At 44.7% G+C, this 12,131-nt stretch overlaps 1 protein-coding gene across 1 annotated transcript in view; it reads left to right on the top strand.

Moving 5' to 3' along the window:
- Positions 1–11,464, top strand: part of STAT1 (signal transducer and activator of transcription 1) — a gene marked incomplete at both ends in the record, with an annotated part of 34,707 nt that extends 23,243 nt beyond the window's left edge. The window contains 9 exons of the mRNA XM_080689979.1: positions 867–908; positions 1,723–1,806; positions 2,196–2,294; positions 3,321–3,456; positions 5,460–5,509; positions 6,174–6,268; positions 7,624–7,769; positions 9,770–9,955; positions 11,385–11,464. Of these exons, the coding sequence (XP_080546105.1) occupies positions 867–908; positions 1,723–1,806; positions 2,196–2,294; positions 3,321–3,456; positions 5,460–5,509; positions 6,174–6,268; positions 7,624–7,769; positions 9,770–9,955; positions 11,385–11,464 (918 nt within the window). The remainder of the gene's footprint in view (positions 1–866; positions 909–1,722; positions 1,807–2,195; positions 2,295–3,320; positions 3,457–5,459; positions 5,510–6,173; positions 6,269–7,623; positions 7,770–9,769; positions 9,956–11,384) is intronic.
- Between the last annotated feature and the right edge of the window lie 667 nt (positions 11,465–12,131).

The following is a 12,131-nucleotide window of genomic DNA, read 5'->3' on the forward strand; positions in this document are numbered from 1 at the left end:
GGTCAAAGGTAGAATGTCCTGGGTTCAACTCCCAGTACAAGAAATAAAATAAATAAATAAATTATTAAATAAATAAAAATTTTATAAACCGATATATACCTGAGCACCTGCTGCCCTTGACCCTTCATCTGTGAACAGTCACCGTGGGCTCCAAAGTGTCCTCAGGGTTCCCTCCAGGTCTGCGGCAGTCTGACTCTACCACTTGGCCTCCAGAGAAGGAGGCCTGTTATGTGGGTCGGTCAAGGTCAAGTGTGTGTTTTGCGTGGGCCGCTGCCAGGTGTTCCAAGGCCCCCAGGGTTAGTGCTGAGCTTGAGGAGAGGGTAAAGGCACCTTTTCCACTAGTGATCACCTGTGACCCAGCAGATGTCACAGCCAGGGAGCGACACATGGTCTGAACACTTTAGTCCCACTGCAAATAAGAGAGTGTCCAGAGCTTACCTCTGGCCCCATGTTGTCCACTTACACCCCGAGGATTGAAGCCCACCTGAGAGCACTCTTAGTCGGGCCTCGATTGGCTGGGCCTAGCTGGACGTCTGCTAAGGGAGAGAGAAGAAAAGGAGAAGTGTCCCAAGCCTGAGGGCATGAAGCAGCTAGTGACAGTGCTCGAGGGGCTACTGCAGGGAGCACGGAGCAGGATGCCAGTTCACGGGATCCCTCCAGACACGGCGGTGATGCACCCCATCAGGCTGAGGGGAGGGGGGCTTCAGCGCCTAGATCTACACAAGGACCTTTCCCCTGTTGTTCTGCATTCTAGAGATAATGTCACACCCTTCCTTCTTTCTAGTCCTGACTTTGTTCTGATTTGTAAATGGTATCAACTTAGACAGTGACCATGTGGCTTACTAAGATGCCTTCTTGTTTTATAGCAACTGAAAGAACAGAAAAATGCTGGCAACAGAACTAATGAGGTAAGAGTCTGGGCTGCGAGTGGGCTCTCTCCAGGCAGGTTGGTCCAGCGAGCACAGGCCAGTCCCCCTGCAGGCTGGGGATGCCTGCAGAAGGCTGGGGCCTACCAGGGAAAGGCATTTGTTTGTGATGCATTCAAAATGTGGTCACAGACTAAGGACACAGTGTCTGGAGTTGCTTGAGCCTGGAATGTTCCTTGGGACATGCCGTCCTTCCACATCCTGACCAGTGGGGGGAGCTGAAGCACCGAGACAGATGCTGGCTGTGCTTGCTGCAACCTTCCAGCCCTGTTTGCTTAACTGTATTTGTGACCTCCTGGGTCTTGCAGCTGCTTCTGAGCTGTTGTGATGGTGATATGGAGTGCTTTGTATGAAGGCACTTTGAAAACCATTTCTACCCCAGCCAAAAAAGCAGTCTCTGACCTCCCAAGCCTATGTGAACGGCCCCTCCAGTAGATAATCACTCCTGGTGCCCTCTTCACCTTCCTGGCTGTGAGATGTGCAGCCCGTGTGAGTGGGTAGAAGGGCTGGGAGCCAAAAAGGTTTAAGTAAACCCATTGAATAAACCCATTAGAAGTAGCTGTTTCCCCACTGACATCTCTTGCCATAATTGCAGACATTTGATCATTTTATCATTTTTTCCCAGAACACAGAGAAGCCTGGAGTATTTAAATATGGGCTACATTATTGAATATTAACTTCTTCATTATAGCTAATTGGGCCCAGGATCTCTGCAACCTGTATATTTGGCTTTTGAAAGTTGCAATATTTGTGAATGAATATTGTCAATATTCTTGTTCTTTTTTTTTCTTCTAAGGGTCCTCTTGTTGTTACTGAAGAGCTTCACTCCCTTAGTTTTGAAACCCAGTTGTGCCAGCCTGGCTTGGTAATTGACCTTGAGGTAAGATTTCCAGAACCCCTGGTAGAAAACTTTATTTTACATGCATTTTTATTTCTCAATTTTTGTTTGAGTGATACTTACCTAACTGCTTTAAAAAATGATCTTTTTCAACTAATGTTAACACCATCATCCAGGAAGCTAGAAAATTGAATTAACCTTCAAATTCTATAAGCTAAATATTCCAGTTGAGGTAACCTGTGTTACTTTTTTAAATCAGGCAGGGAGTTATTAACTAGAAGATATATCAAAGACATACTGTAAAGAAAATAATGTAACTTTGCATTTAAAATGCTCAAGTATATATTTATCATAAATAACCATCTGCTTATTTTTGAGGGTAAACAGTTGTTTGTGATTTAGATGGTTTCAAAGTCTTTATCAACTTTCAGACGACCTCTCTGCCCGTCGTGGTGATCTCCAACGTCAGCCAGCTCCCCAGTGGTTGGGCCTCCATTCTGTGGTACAACATGCTGGTGGCGGAGCCCAGGGTATGGAAACACATTTGCTTTTATAACAGGTTAACCAAAGACCCCAGCTGTATCATCAAAATGCCCTCCAATGGCCCAATGCTGAGGAACAGTCTCATGCCATTGCTAGGAATTTTGTGTAATTCTGGGAAAGTGAGGTACATACACATGCTAGAAATGAGAGTAATGATAGTCTTTCCATGTGAATAAGCTCAGGCAATTGATGTTTTTATATAACTTTTATTGTGGAAGAGGTCCTTTAGTGTCATTCTTTTTTTAAAAAAATATATATTTATACATCTTCTAAACAAACATGCTGCATTCTTGCAGTGTGGACACCAGAACTTCTGTTCTTAGATGAACATAGGTTAGGTTCGTATGAGCCTCTGGTGACACATGTTTGTCGACCCATCTGTAGTTAACTTGTATATGTGTGTTTCTGTTGAGAGACACCATACCTAATATATCTGATGATTCATTGACATTGACCATGTGGCCAGTAGCTCTGTAGTTCATGCCTGAAGAAATCTTGACTAACTCATATATTTTTTCCATAAAGCACATCTCAGTCTTCTTGTGCTTAGGAACATCTGGCAGCACTTCAGTGCTAAGTTGGGCACCATCATAAACAGTGAAATCATCAACTCAAAATCAAACAAGTGAGGGAAACATTGAGAAAGTGCACAGAGGACCCTTCTTTACAGCACGAGAGCTGAAAAAGGAGCCCACAGCATCTTTTTGTTTGAGCCCAGTTGGGAATATAAATGTTGAGTGACTCAAATTTCTTGCCATGCCCTACATGGGCACGTCTTCAAGTAACCACAAAGGTGCCATGAATATTGCTTGTGTAGTTAGAAGTAAATTTAGTAAGAAATGAATTTACACTGTGAATTGGTGAATAATGAGCATTCTCTTCCCTGATTGTGAAAATATGTGTGTGTGTCTTATGAGCTGGAACTGAGCCCTGGGGTAGGCACAGTGGCTTGGTGCCTTGCCTGTGACTGTGGCTCTTCCCTAACCCTTAGCTTTGGGGTGTTTCCCTTCTAGAATCTGTCCTTCTTCTTGAACCCACCGTCTGCAAGATGGTCTCAGCTTTCAGAGGTACTGAGTTGGCAGTTTTCTTCTGTCACCAAGAGGGGTCTCAATGTGGACCAGCTGAACATGTTGGGAGAGAAACTTCTTGGTATGACCTCATTAACTTTTTATGTATATAAAAATTGAAATTCATAGCAATATCTCTACTTTCCTCTTTCAGTCCTCTTCATCCTCTATTTATTTTAAGGTAGAAGAGTGTTAAGATCTGTTGGCCTTTCAAACCATAGCTTGTTGAGATAGCCAACCTCCCCTTAGAAAGGAGTGTAGACCTGATAATAGAGTTAAATGAGTCCCTTCTTCCTTGTTTCATGAACATTTTTGAAAAGGGACTCTTAGGGAAAGGTTTTTTAGATTATATAAAGTATTTTATTTGCAGCTAACATAAGCCCTTGATGAGAAATCTGAAGTCTTATTATCCTTGGGGAGAGCAGGCTTAAAAACCCTGTGTCAGGTGGGCTGAGGCAGTGGGGAGATACCCCTTTGACCAGCAGTTTTTCCAGATTAGGTAGAGTCTGGACCATGGTAGATAATTCCCTTTCAGTGGCTAACAGCAGTAGATTTATTAGTCTTTTGCACTAAACAAATCAGTGATTCACTAGCCTCAAAATCAGATCTTTCAACAAATGGGAGTATGTAAACCACTTCTTTATAAATCTATGGACACAGCCAGGCATGTGGCATGCACCTATAAACCCAATACTTGGGAGTCTGAGACAGGAGGATTGCAGGTTTGCAGCCAGCCTCAATAACTTAGTGAGGTCCTTAGGAACTTAGTGAGACCTTGTTTCAAAATAATAAAACAGGGCTGGGGGTGTAGCTCAAAGATAGAATGTTCTTGGCTTCAATCCTCAGTACGACATACACACACAAAAACATTTATGGACGCCTCTTGCCCATATTTACTTTCTGTGCAGCGGGACTGCAAATTCTACAACCTCAGCAAGCTCTTCCAAACCAAGTGGCCTCCGACAGCGCCTTCTCTCAGCAATGCCACTGACACAGTGGGGGTCTTGTGCTGCTTAATTAAAGTATAAAATCACCTTATTCCAGTTCCTTACTGGACAAAAGTTAAGAAAGGTGCCTTTCTGCCTGTCTTGTCTTATTATTTGTTGTTTATGTCAAAGAGAAGTAGTGGACCTATCACGTCTTACACCCTGGGCTGCTTTAACTTGTATAGCTAATAACCTTAGCTTCCTCTCATTTCTCTCTTTTGGCTTAGGATTTGCATCAGCATCCCTGAGACCATGTCCTGTTTATAGAAGGGCTGAGGGAAATATATAATCAGTACTTCGAACTTCACAAAAAATTCTGAGGCTCTTTGGGAGAGGAGATTCCACCGAGGTAGTAGCAGGAGGTGGTGGGAAATGATACTGGCTAGGGAGGGGCTGCACAGAGCTTCTCTGGAGACCTTGCCAAGAAGAGAGGCTCTGGCTTGATGCCAAAGTCAGGTTGGAAAGGGATATGACATGGGAGGGATTTAAAAGATTTATCCTCTCTTCAGAGAAGAGGGAGAGAGAATGGGGCTAGAGAGAGACAGCAGATGGTGAGGCTCTGTGGTGTTTCTGCTTCCCCTACAAACTCTCATAGTCATGGTGCCAAGTAATCTCCACGCCATCACAACCAAAGGGACCCATACATGCTTCAAACTGTCTTAGTTAGCTCCTTTCATAGCATATATAATAACCGCTCAACTACTTTAGTATTAATGTATCTGAAAATATCAACCCCGTGTATATACTTTTCCTTTGTCAGGAGTTATTTGCTATTATTTATTTATTTATTTATTTATTTATTTATTTATTTATTGTGGTACGGGATGAAATCCAGGGGCCTTCTACCTCTGGGCTATACTCCCACACCTATTTTTATATTTTATTTGGAAACAGGGTCTCACTAAGTTGCTGAGAGCCTCCCTAAGTAGCTGAGTCGGGCTTCGAACCTGCACAATCCTCCTGCCTCAGCCTCCCAAATACTGGGATTATAAGCGTGCGCCACCATGCCCGGCTTGTTCATTCAGAGCAAATACAAGAGCCAAGCAAAGCACCAGAATCCATTTCTGTTCACTAAGAAAGCTTCTGTTTGTTTGGCCAGGTTCTAATGCCAGCGCGGATGGTCTTATTCCATGGACCAGGTTTTGTAAGGTGAGTGCTGCCTGCATTTTACATCTCCTCCTTCATTTCACTCCATGTGGAGGCTGGCATATTTCTTGCTGCGGTCGTTAACTGTTTGCTTATTTTGGCATGTTTACCTCTTGCTCACGGAACCCCTGGGGCACATTGTTTACTTTCCTTCTGCACAGGAGGTCTGCCTCCAAGCTAGAGTTGGACAGGAAGCACCTGCCCGAGTGATAACATTCTTTCATATCCGAAATGAGTCTTTGTCCCCTCACCCCAGCCCCTTGCCCAGCAGTGTTTTGGCCAAGGCCATGTGAAATGTGTGCCTGCTCTCACAGAGGGACCCTGCGGAGGGAGGTAACCATGCCAGCTGGCTGTTCAGGGCTTTCCTAGTGTGGGGGCGGCTTCAGTTTCCGCGTCACCCTGGAGGTCATCTCCTGGCTGGTTTGCTACTGTTTGGAGAGGGAAGCAGAGCAGACTCAGAGAAATGGAGAGCTCCAGGGCTTGATGCTGATAAGAGGGGAAGGACCAAGACCTTCCCATCAAGGGATCGCTGCTGCTCTGTTCTGGATAGTTCTAGCTTTGGTATCTGGGGCATCTTTGAAAGCTAAAATCTAGCAGTGGGAGGCAGCATGGTAAGTCATCATTTTGACTTTCTTTGAGCCTAATGTGTGGATTTGTATACTTGCAGGAAAATATTAATGATAAAAATTTTTCCTTCTGGCTTTGGATTGAAAGCATCCTAGAGCTCATCAAAAAACACCTGCTCTCTCTCTGGAACGATGGGTAAGGAGCAGCAATAGCTGTGTTTTTGAGTCATGTTTTTAGCACACACCCCCTTGCTGCAAGGCTGAGACAGAGTCTGAGCTGGGCTTCATTATCTGTGTGTGTCTCACAGAGATTCATGCTCATGGGCTGACAAGGCTTTATGAAACCTCAGAACATTAAAGTTACCCTTTCTTTTTTTTTTTTTTTTTTTTGTGGTACTGGGGTTCCTGGAAGCCCTTCTACCTCCGGGCTACACTTCCAGACCTATTTTTATATTTTTATTTGGAAACAGGGTCTCTTAAGTCAGCGCGGCTGGCTTTGAACTTGCGCGATCCTCCTGTCTCCGCCTCCCAAGCGCGGGGATTACAAGCGTGCGCCACCATGCCTGGCTAAAGTTACCCTTTCTTAGAGTGTGTGTATGTTTACAAAGCTAAACTTAAAAAAAAAAAAAAAAACTACCTCCAAAAAAAAACTACCTCCAAATGCCATTCATGCAGGCATTCATTCAACAAAAATTTCTTGAGCACCTACTGTATTGTCCGTGGGGAAGAACCAAAAGCCCTTTTCACCTTGGTAAATTTTATTCTTCCCAAGATGTGCCAATATTTCAACAAAAGCTTTAAATTGGCCAAAGGTGCTAGAATATTAAAATATATCGTTTGAGTCTTCCTTTCCAGTAAGAAAGATCTGTAACTTGAGACATATTCATGGCTTTAAAAAAAAATCAGAGCCAGGCATGGTGGCCTGTGCTTGTAATCTCAGCATTTAGAAGGCTGAGACAGGAGGATCACTGTTGGAGGACAGTCTCAGCTACTACATAGTGAGGCCCTGTGCAACTCAGCGAGACCCTGTCCAAAGTAAAGAACAAAAAATAGGGCTGGGGATATAGATTGGAGGTAGAATGCCCCTGGATTCCATCCTCAGTACTGAAAAAAAAAAGCTCGTTGATCCAGTGTTTCCTGAGTGTCTATAACATCCTACTACAAAACCATGTTCAGTTTTTTTTAATTTTAGCATATATATGTGTATAACTGAAATGCTTTCTTGACAGTATATTTTTAAATGATGGACCCATTTATTTAATGGATCCATTTATTTAATGGGGGTCAAACCCAGGGGTATTTTACCTCCAAGCCACCAGCTCTGTTTTTTTATTGTTAATTTTTTCAACAAGGTGTCACTCAGTTGCAGAGGGCCTCCCTAGCTAAGGCTGCCCGCGAACCCGAGACCCACCACGCCCAGCTTGGTCGATCCAGTCTTATCATATGTTCTCTTATCAAGTTGCAGTCATTTCCTTGGTTTATAAATTTAACATGAAAGTTAAAAATCACGATTGAACTACAGAGTGCCTCCATCAATCTCCTAATGTCCAGGTGCATCATGGGCTTTATCAGCAAGGAGCGAGAACGCGCGCTGCTCAAGGGCCAGCAGCCGGGGACCTTCCTGCTGCGCTTCAGTGAGAGCTCCCGGGAAGGGGCCATCACCTTCACGTGGGTGGAGCAGTCCCAGAACGGAGGCGGTGAGTGCAGGGCACGGTGTGTCTGACAGTCTTCTTCATTACTGCAGATCAGCTCCTCCGAGGAAGTAGCTCTGGGACCTGAAACTGCAGCCCAACTGAGACCCCTTCCCCAGGATAGGATTCAATAAATCTCTGTGAAAATCTGTACCTCATGGCCAGAATGTGTTGTGGAAATGATGGTTTTTAAAAGATAAGGTCCAAGGTCAGATTCCTTCCTTTCTGTCACATTTGTTCTCTGCGGATCAAGGATGTGAGTCAGTATAATTTGCAACCACTTCCTTGGAAGAGCTCGCCTTTCCCACGGGATTAAGGTCCCAGATACAGGGTAATTCCTCAGTAAAACACATGGGTGAGGACAGAGAAGCCTAGTGAGAAGGCTCCCCTGTGGAGGAGACGCCACACTCCAGCGGTGGGGGGATTGGGTCCAGGGGCTGCTGGGGGGAGCGCAGCCCTCCACCCTGCCTTCAGACAGACAGCCCCAAAGTTCCCTCTGTTATATATTGGATTTCTCTTTAACCAAGTGGGTCCATGGTTTTGGTCTTACGAAGCAGGGTTCTGGAGGTGGAGCTGTTTAGAGCAGCTTTAAAAATCCTAATGACCAACAGATCTCACTGCTGTTTATGACTTGCTCAAAGGACTGGAAGACAAACTGCCCAGTGACTTTTATGTTTCCAGTGGGTAGATGCAAAACGACAGGATACCTTTCTTGTTCTGTTTATTTTTTTCTTTCTGATGAAAAAGCGGAGGGCTGGGATCAGAGCCTGGCAGTAGGCAGTAGATGTTGGAGCCTGCCCATTTCCTCTTTTCCCAGGTAGTTCATTTCCTGAACCAGCTGAGAAATGGAGCTACAATCCAATAAAGAGGAAGAAAACACTTGGCAACCAGGACAGTTTACGCAGGGCAGGCCTGGCCACAGAGATTTAAGATACAGCCTAGGCAGGAGTTGCAGAGGCCCCCGGCTCACAGCTAGTCGCTTCTGGCATGCGCGCACCAGAAGTGGGCTGTGGATGACGTAGGAAGCAGGCTTTGAATCAGGTCTGGGAATAAGAACAAGGATGAACTAAGCTGTGCTTATTCTTTTGACAATTAGAGAGCATGTGAAATCTTTTTTGTTTTAAAGGTTTCTCAGTATGAAAAGAGAGGCAGATAGAAAGTGAGCTTCTCAGCCGGGCGTGGTGGCGCACGCTTGTAATCCCTGCGCTTGGGAGGCTGAGACAGGAGGATCATGTAGTTTCGAAGCCAGCCTCAGCTACTTAGTGGGGCTCTCAGCAACTTAGTGAGATCCTGTTTCCAAATAAAATATAAAAAAGGTCTGGGAGTGTAGCCCGGAGGTAAAGAGCCTCTGTTCCACCCCCAGCACCACCAAAAAACAAAACAAAAGAAAGTGAGCCTCTCTTGCAGTGGCGTAGTCGATGGCTGGAGCCACGCTACCCAGTTGGCCGTTCTCTACCTCCCTTTGGATGCCATTATATTGGAGATTTTGGCACTTAAAGGTATTTTAAGAAACCTCTTTTGGCCACATTTATAACTCTAAGAAAATAATGAGGAATACATTGTTACTAAAAATAAAGTGTTCCTTTGGTTTTTTCTTTTTTCCTTTCTTTTTTTTTTTTTTTTGTGCAGTACTAGGGATGGAACCCAGGGGCATTCTACTTCCAAGCTACATCCCTTATTTTGTTTATATTTTGAAGCAGGGTCTCACTGAGTTGCAAAGGGCCTCACTAAGTAGCTGAGGCTGTCTACAAACCATAATCCTCTTGTCTCAGCCCCCCAAATGCTGGGATTACAAGCGCATGCCACCACGCCTGGCTTGTTTTTTCTTTTATAAAGACAGAATTAAAATTTATTTAGAAAGCAAAGAATCTGTTATATGGTAGTAACTTACAGATGGCAGGTCATCCTCAGTAGATTCACTCCCATCGGTGAACTCTGCAGTGTTTTGTTTCTCTTTGTCATTGTGGGGTATTCTGTGGGACTCACTCAGCTTTTCTGCTTTTTAGAACCTAACTTCCATGCGGTTGAACCTTACACGAAGAAAGAGCTGTCTGCTGTTACTTTCCCTGATATCATTCGCAATTACAAAGTCATGGCTGCAGAGAATATTCCAGAGAATCCCCTGAAGTATCTGTACCCAAATATTGACAAAGATCATGCCTTTGGAAAATATTACTCCAGGCCAAAGGAAGGTAAGAGGGGGTGAGCGGTCACCGCCCTGTGAGGAATCACACAGTGGGGTCCTTCTAGGGGAGTGTCCTATGTCTGCAGCAGTAGAACAGACCTGCCATCCTGGGTGAGGTGGCGCACGCTCACGCTTGCAATCTTAGTACTTGGGAGGCTGAGACAGGAGGATCGAAGGTTGCAGCCAGCCTCAGCAATTTAGTGAAGCCCTATTTCAAAATTAAAAAATAGAACTTGGGGTATAGTTCAGAGGAAGAGTGGCCCTGGATTCCATCCCCAGTGACTGAAACACACACACACACACACACACACACACACACACACACACACACACAATCACATCTGCCCTTGCCATCCTAGCCCATAAGTGTGCAGAGGCTAGCATGCTGTCAGGGACCCATCACCCTTTTGGGAGTTAGTCACAGCAGGCTTTCAAAACAGTATAAGTTCAGTATAGTTGGAATGAAATGTACTATTTGGCCCAATACCCCAAGTAAGCAATGAAAATATAATTTTATATTTTAGGGGTAGTGTATTTGTTGCATTATTACTTTTCCATGTGAAGGGGGTAATGGGTAGGAACTATGATCAATCATCCCATTTAAGTTCATGCTAAAAAGAGAGGAGCCTGAGGTCCAGGAGAAGAAGTGGCTCATTCAGGCTGAACCAATTCTTTGTTAGATCTTCTTGTTATTAGTGATGGTATGAAGAGAGGGCCTTGTCTCAGGATCTAGCCTTCTGCTTCTTAGCTGTCGCCGAATCACATTTGAATAAGTGGAAGTCAGTTCCATTTCAGTTTTGGAACATGCCAGCAAAGCGAATTGTTTTTTGGGAGCAGAAATCTCACTGTGAGGACAGTGGCTTTGGAGTGAAGGTGCCCTCCGCTTACCACGACCGCTGTGTGCATCACGTCAGCTAAACCTGTGAGAGCTCCGCATAGCGCTGCCAGCTAGGTGCCTGCTGATTTCAGTCTCTCCACTCTTCCTTTTTTTTTTTTTTTTTTTTTTTTTAGGTCTGGGGATGAAACCCAGAGGCATTTGACCTCTGAGCTACATCCCCGCCCTTTTTATTATTATTATTATTATTATTATTATTATTATTATTATTATTATTATTTCTTTATTTGAAACGGGGTCTCACTAAGTTGCAGAGAGCCTCACTAAGTGGCTGAGGCTGTCCGTGAACCGCGATCCTCCAGTCTCAGCCTCCTGAATGCTGGGATTACCAGCGTGCGCCACCACGCCCGGCTCTCCACTCTTCCTTCTAGTTGCTTCTGCTTCCCCACCAGAATTTCAGGTGACCCCAGCAGGAAGGTCAGAGCCTCTTAAAAGCTACAAAACTCTAAGCTGTCAAGAAAAACAGTAGAATCTTGAATCACTCAAAATGTTCTCATGTAGTTTCTCTAATGGAAGGTTTGTGTGATGTGTTTGCTTCTAGCACCGGAACCCATGGAGGTTGATGGCACCAAGGGAACCGGATACATCAAGACTGAGTTGATTTCTGTGTCAGAAGTGTAAGTGAGCGCCGAGGAGTGGCATGTCCAGATCCTCCAGCCAGCCTCGCTCCTGGCTGGGGCCTATCGGTTGCATTTTGCTTTCCCACTGTACTTGCTCTCGCTGTCACCACTGGACTTGTTGGACAGATCCTAAGTAGTGATCCTGGTATCACTGCCTGCTAACATTTTATTGCCTCTAAAAAAAAAAAAACTACCAAGCCAAAACAAAAACTCAAAGTTGTATGTAAGGTGTATAAGTTCTCCCCAAACTGCGACTTTGAAAAAGTGTAAATAAAATGAACAAAAATGGAAAAGAGTGGGAAGGCAATTCTTTCACACTAGAAAAGGCCAAAGTCATCATCGAGATCCATTTTCTCCGCCTGCTTTTATGTTGTTGTTTCATTTCATAAAAGGTAGAAAAAGTTTTGGAAAGTCATTGTCAGTTATTTGGCCTGCGGTACTGACTTGGGCTGACTGGATGTAGCCTTCATGTAAAAACACTCTGTGGAGCAGCTTTATCTGCATACAAACCTCAAGGTAGGGATGAGGGACTCCCCAGACATTTCTCTGGTGCTCTTCTGTCCAGGGTGAGCCACGAGACACTTGTCCAGGGTGACGCTGTCCGCTCACGCTGAGGCTTCTCCAGGAAGAAGTGGCACCGGTGCCAGGCTGGCCTTTGCCGCCCTCAC

Source organism: Muscardinus avellanarius (genome assembly GCF_963383645.1).
Source record: "Muscardinus avellanarius genome assembly, chromosome: 2".
Taxonomy (NCBI): Eukaryota; Metazoa; Chordata; class Mammalia; order Rodentia; family Gliridae; genus Muscardinus; species Muscardinus avellanarius.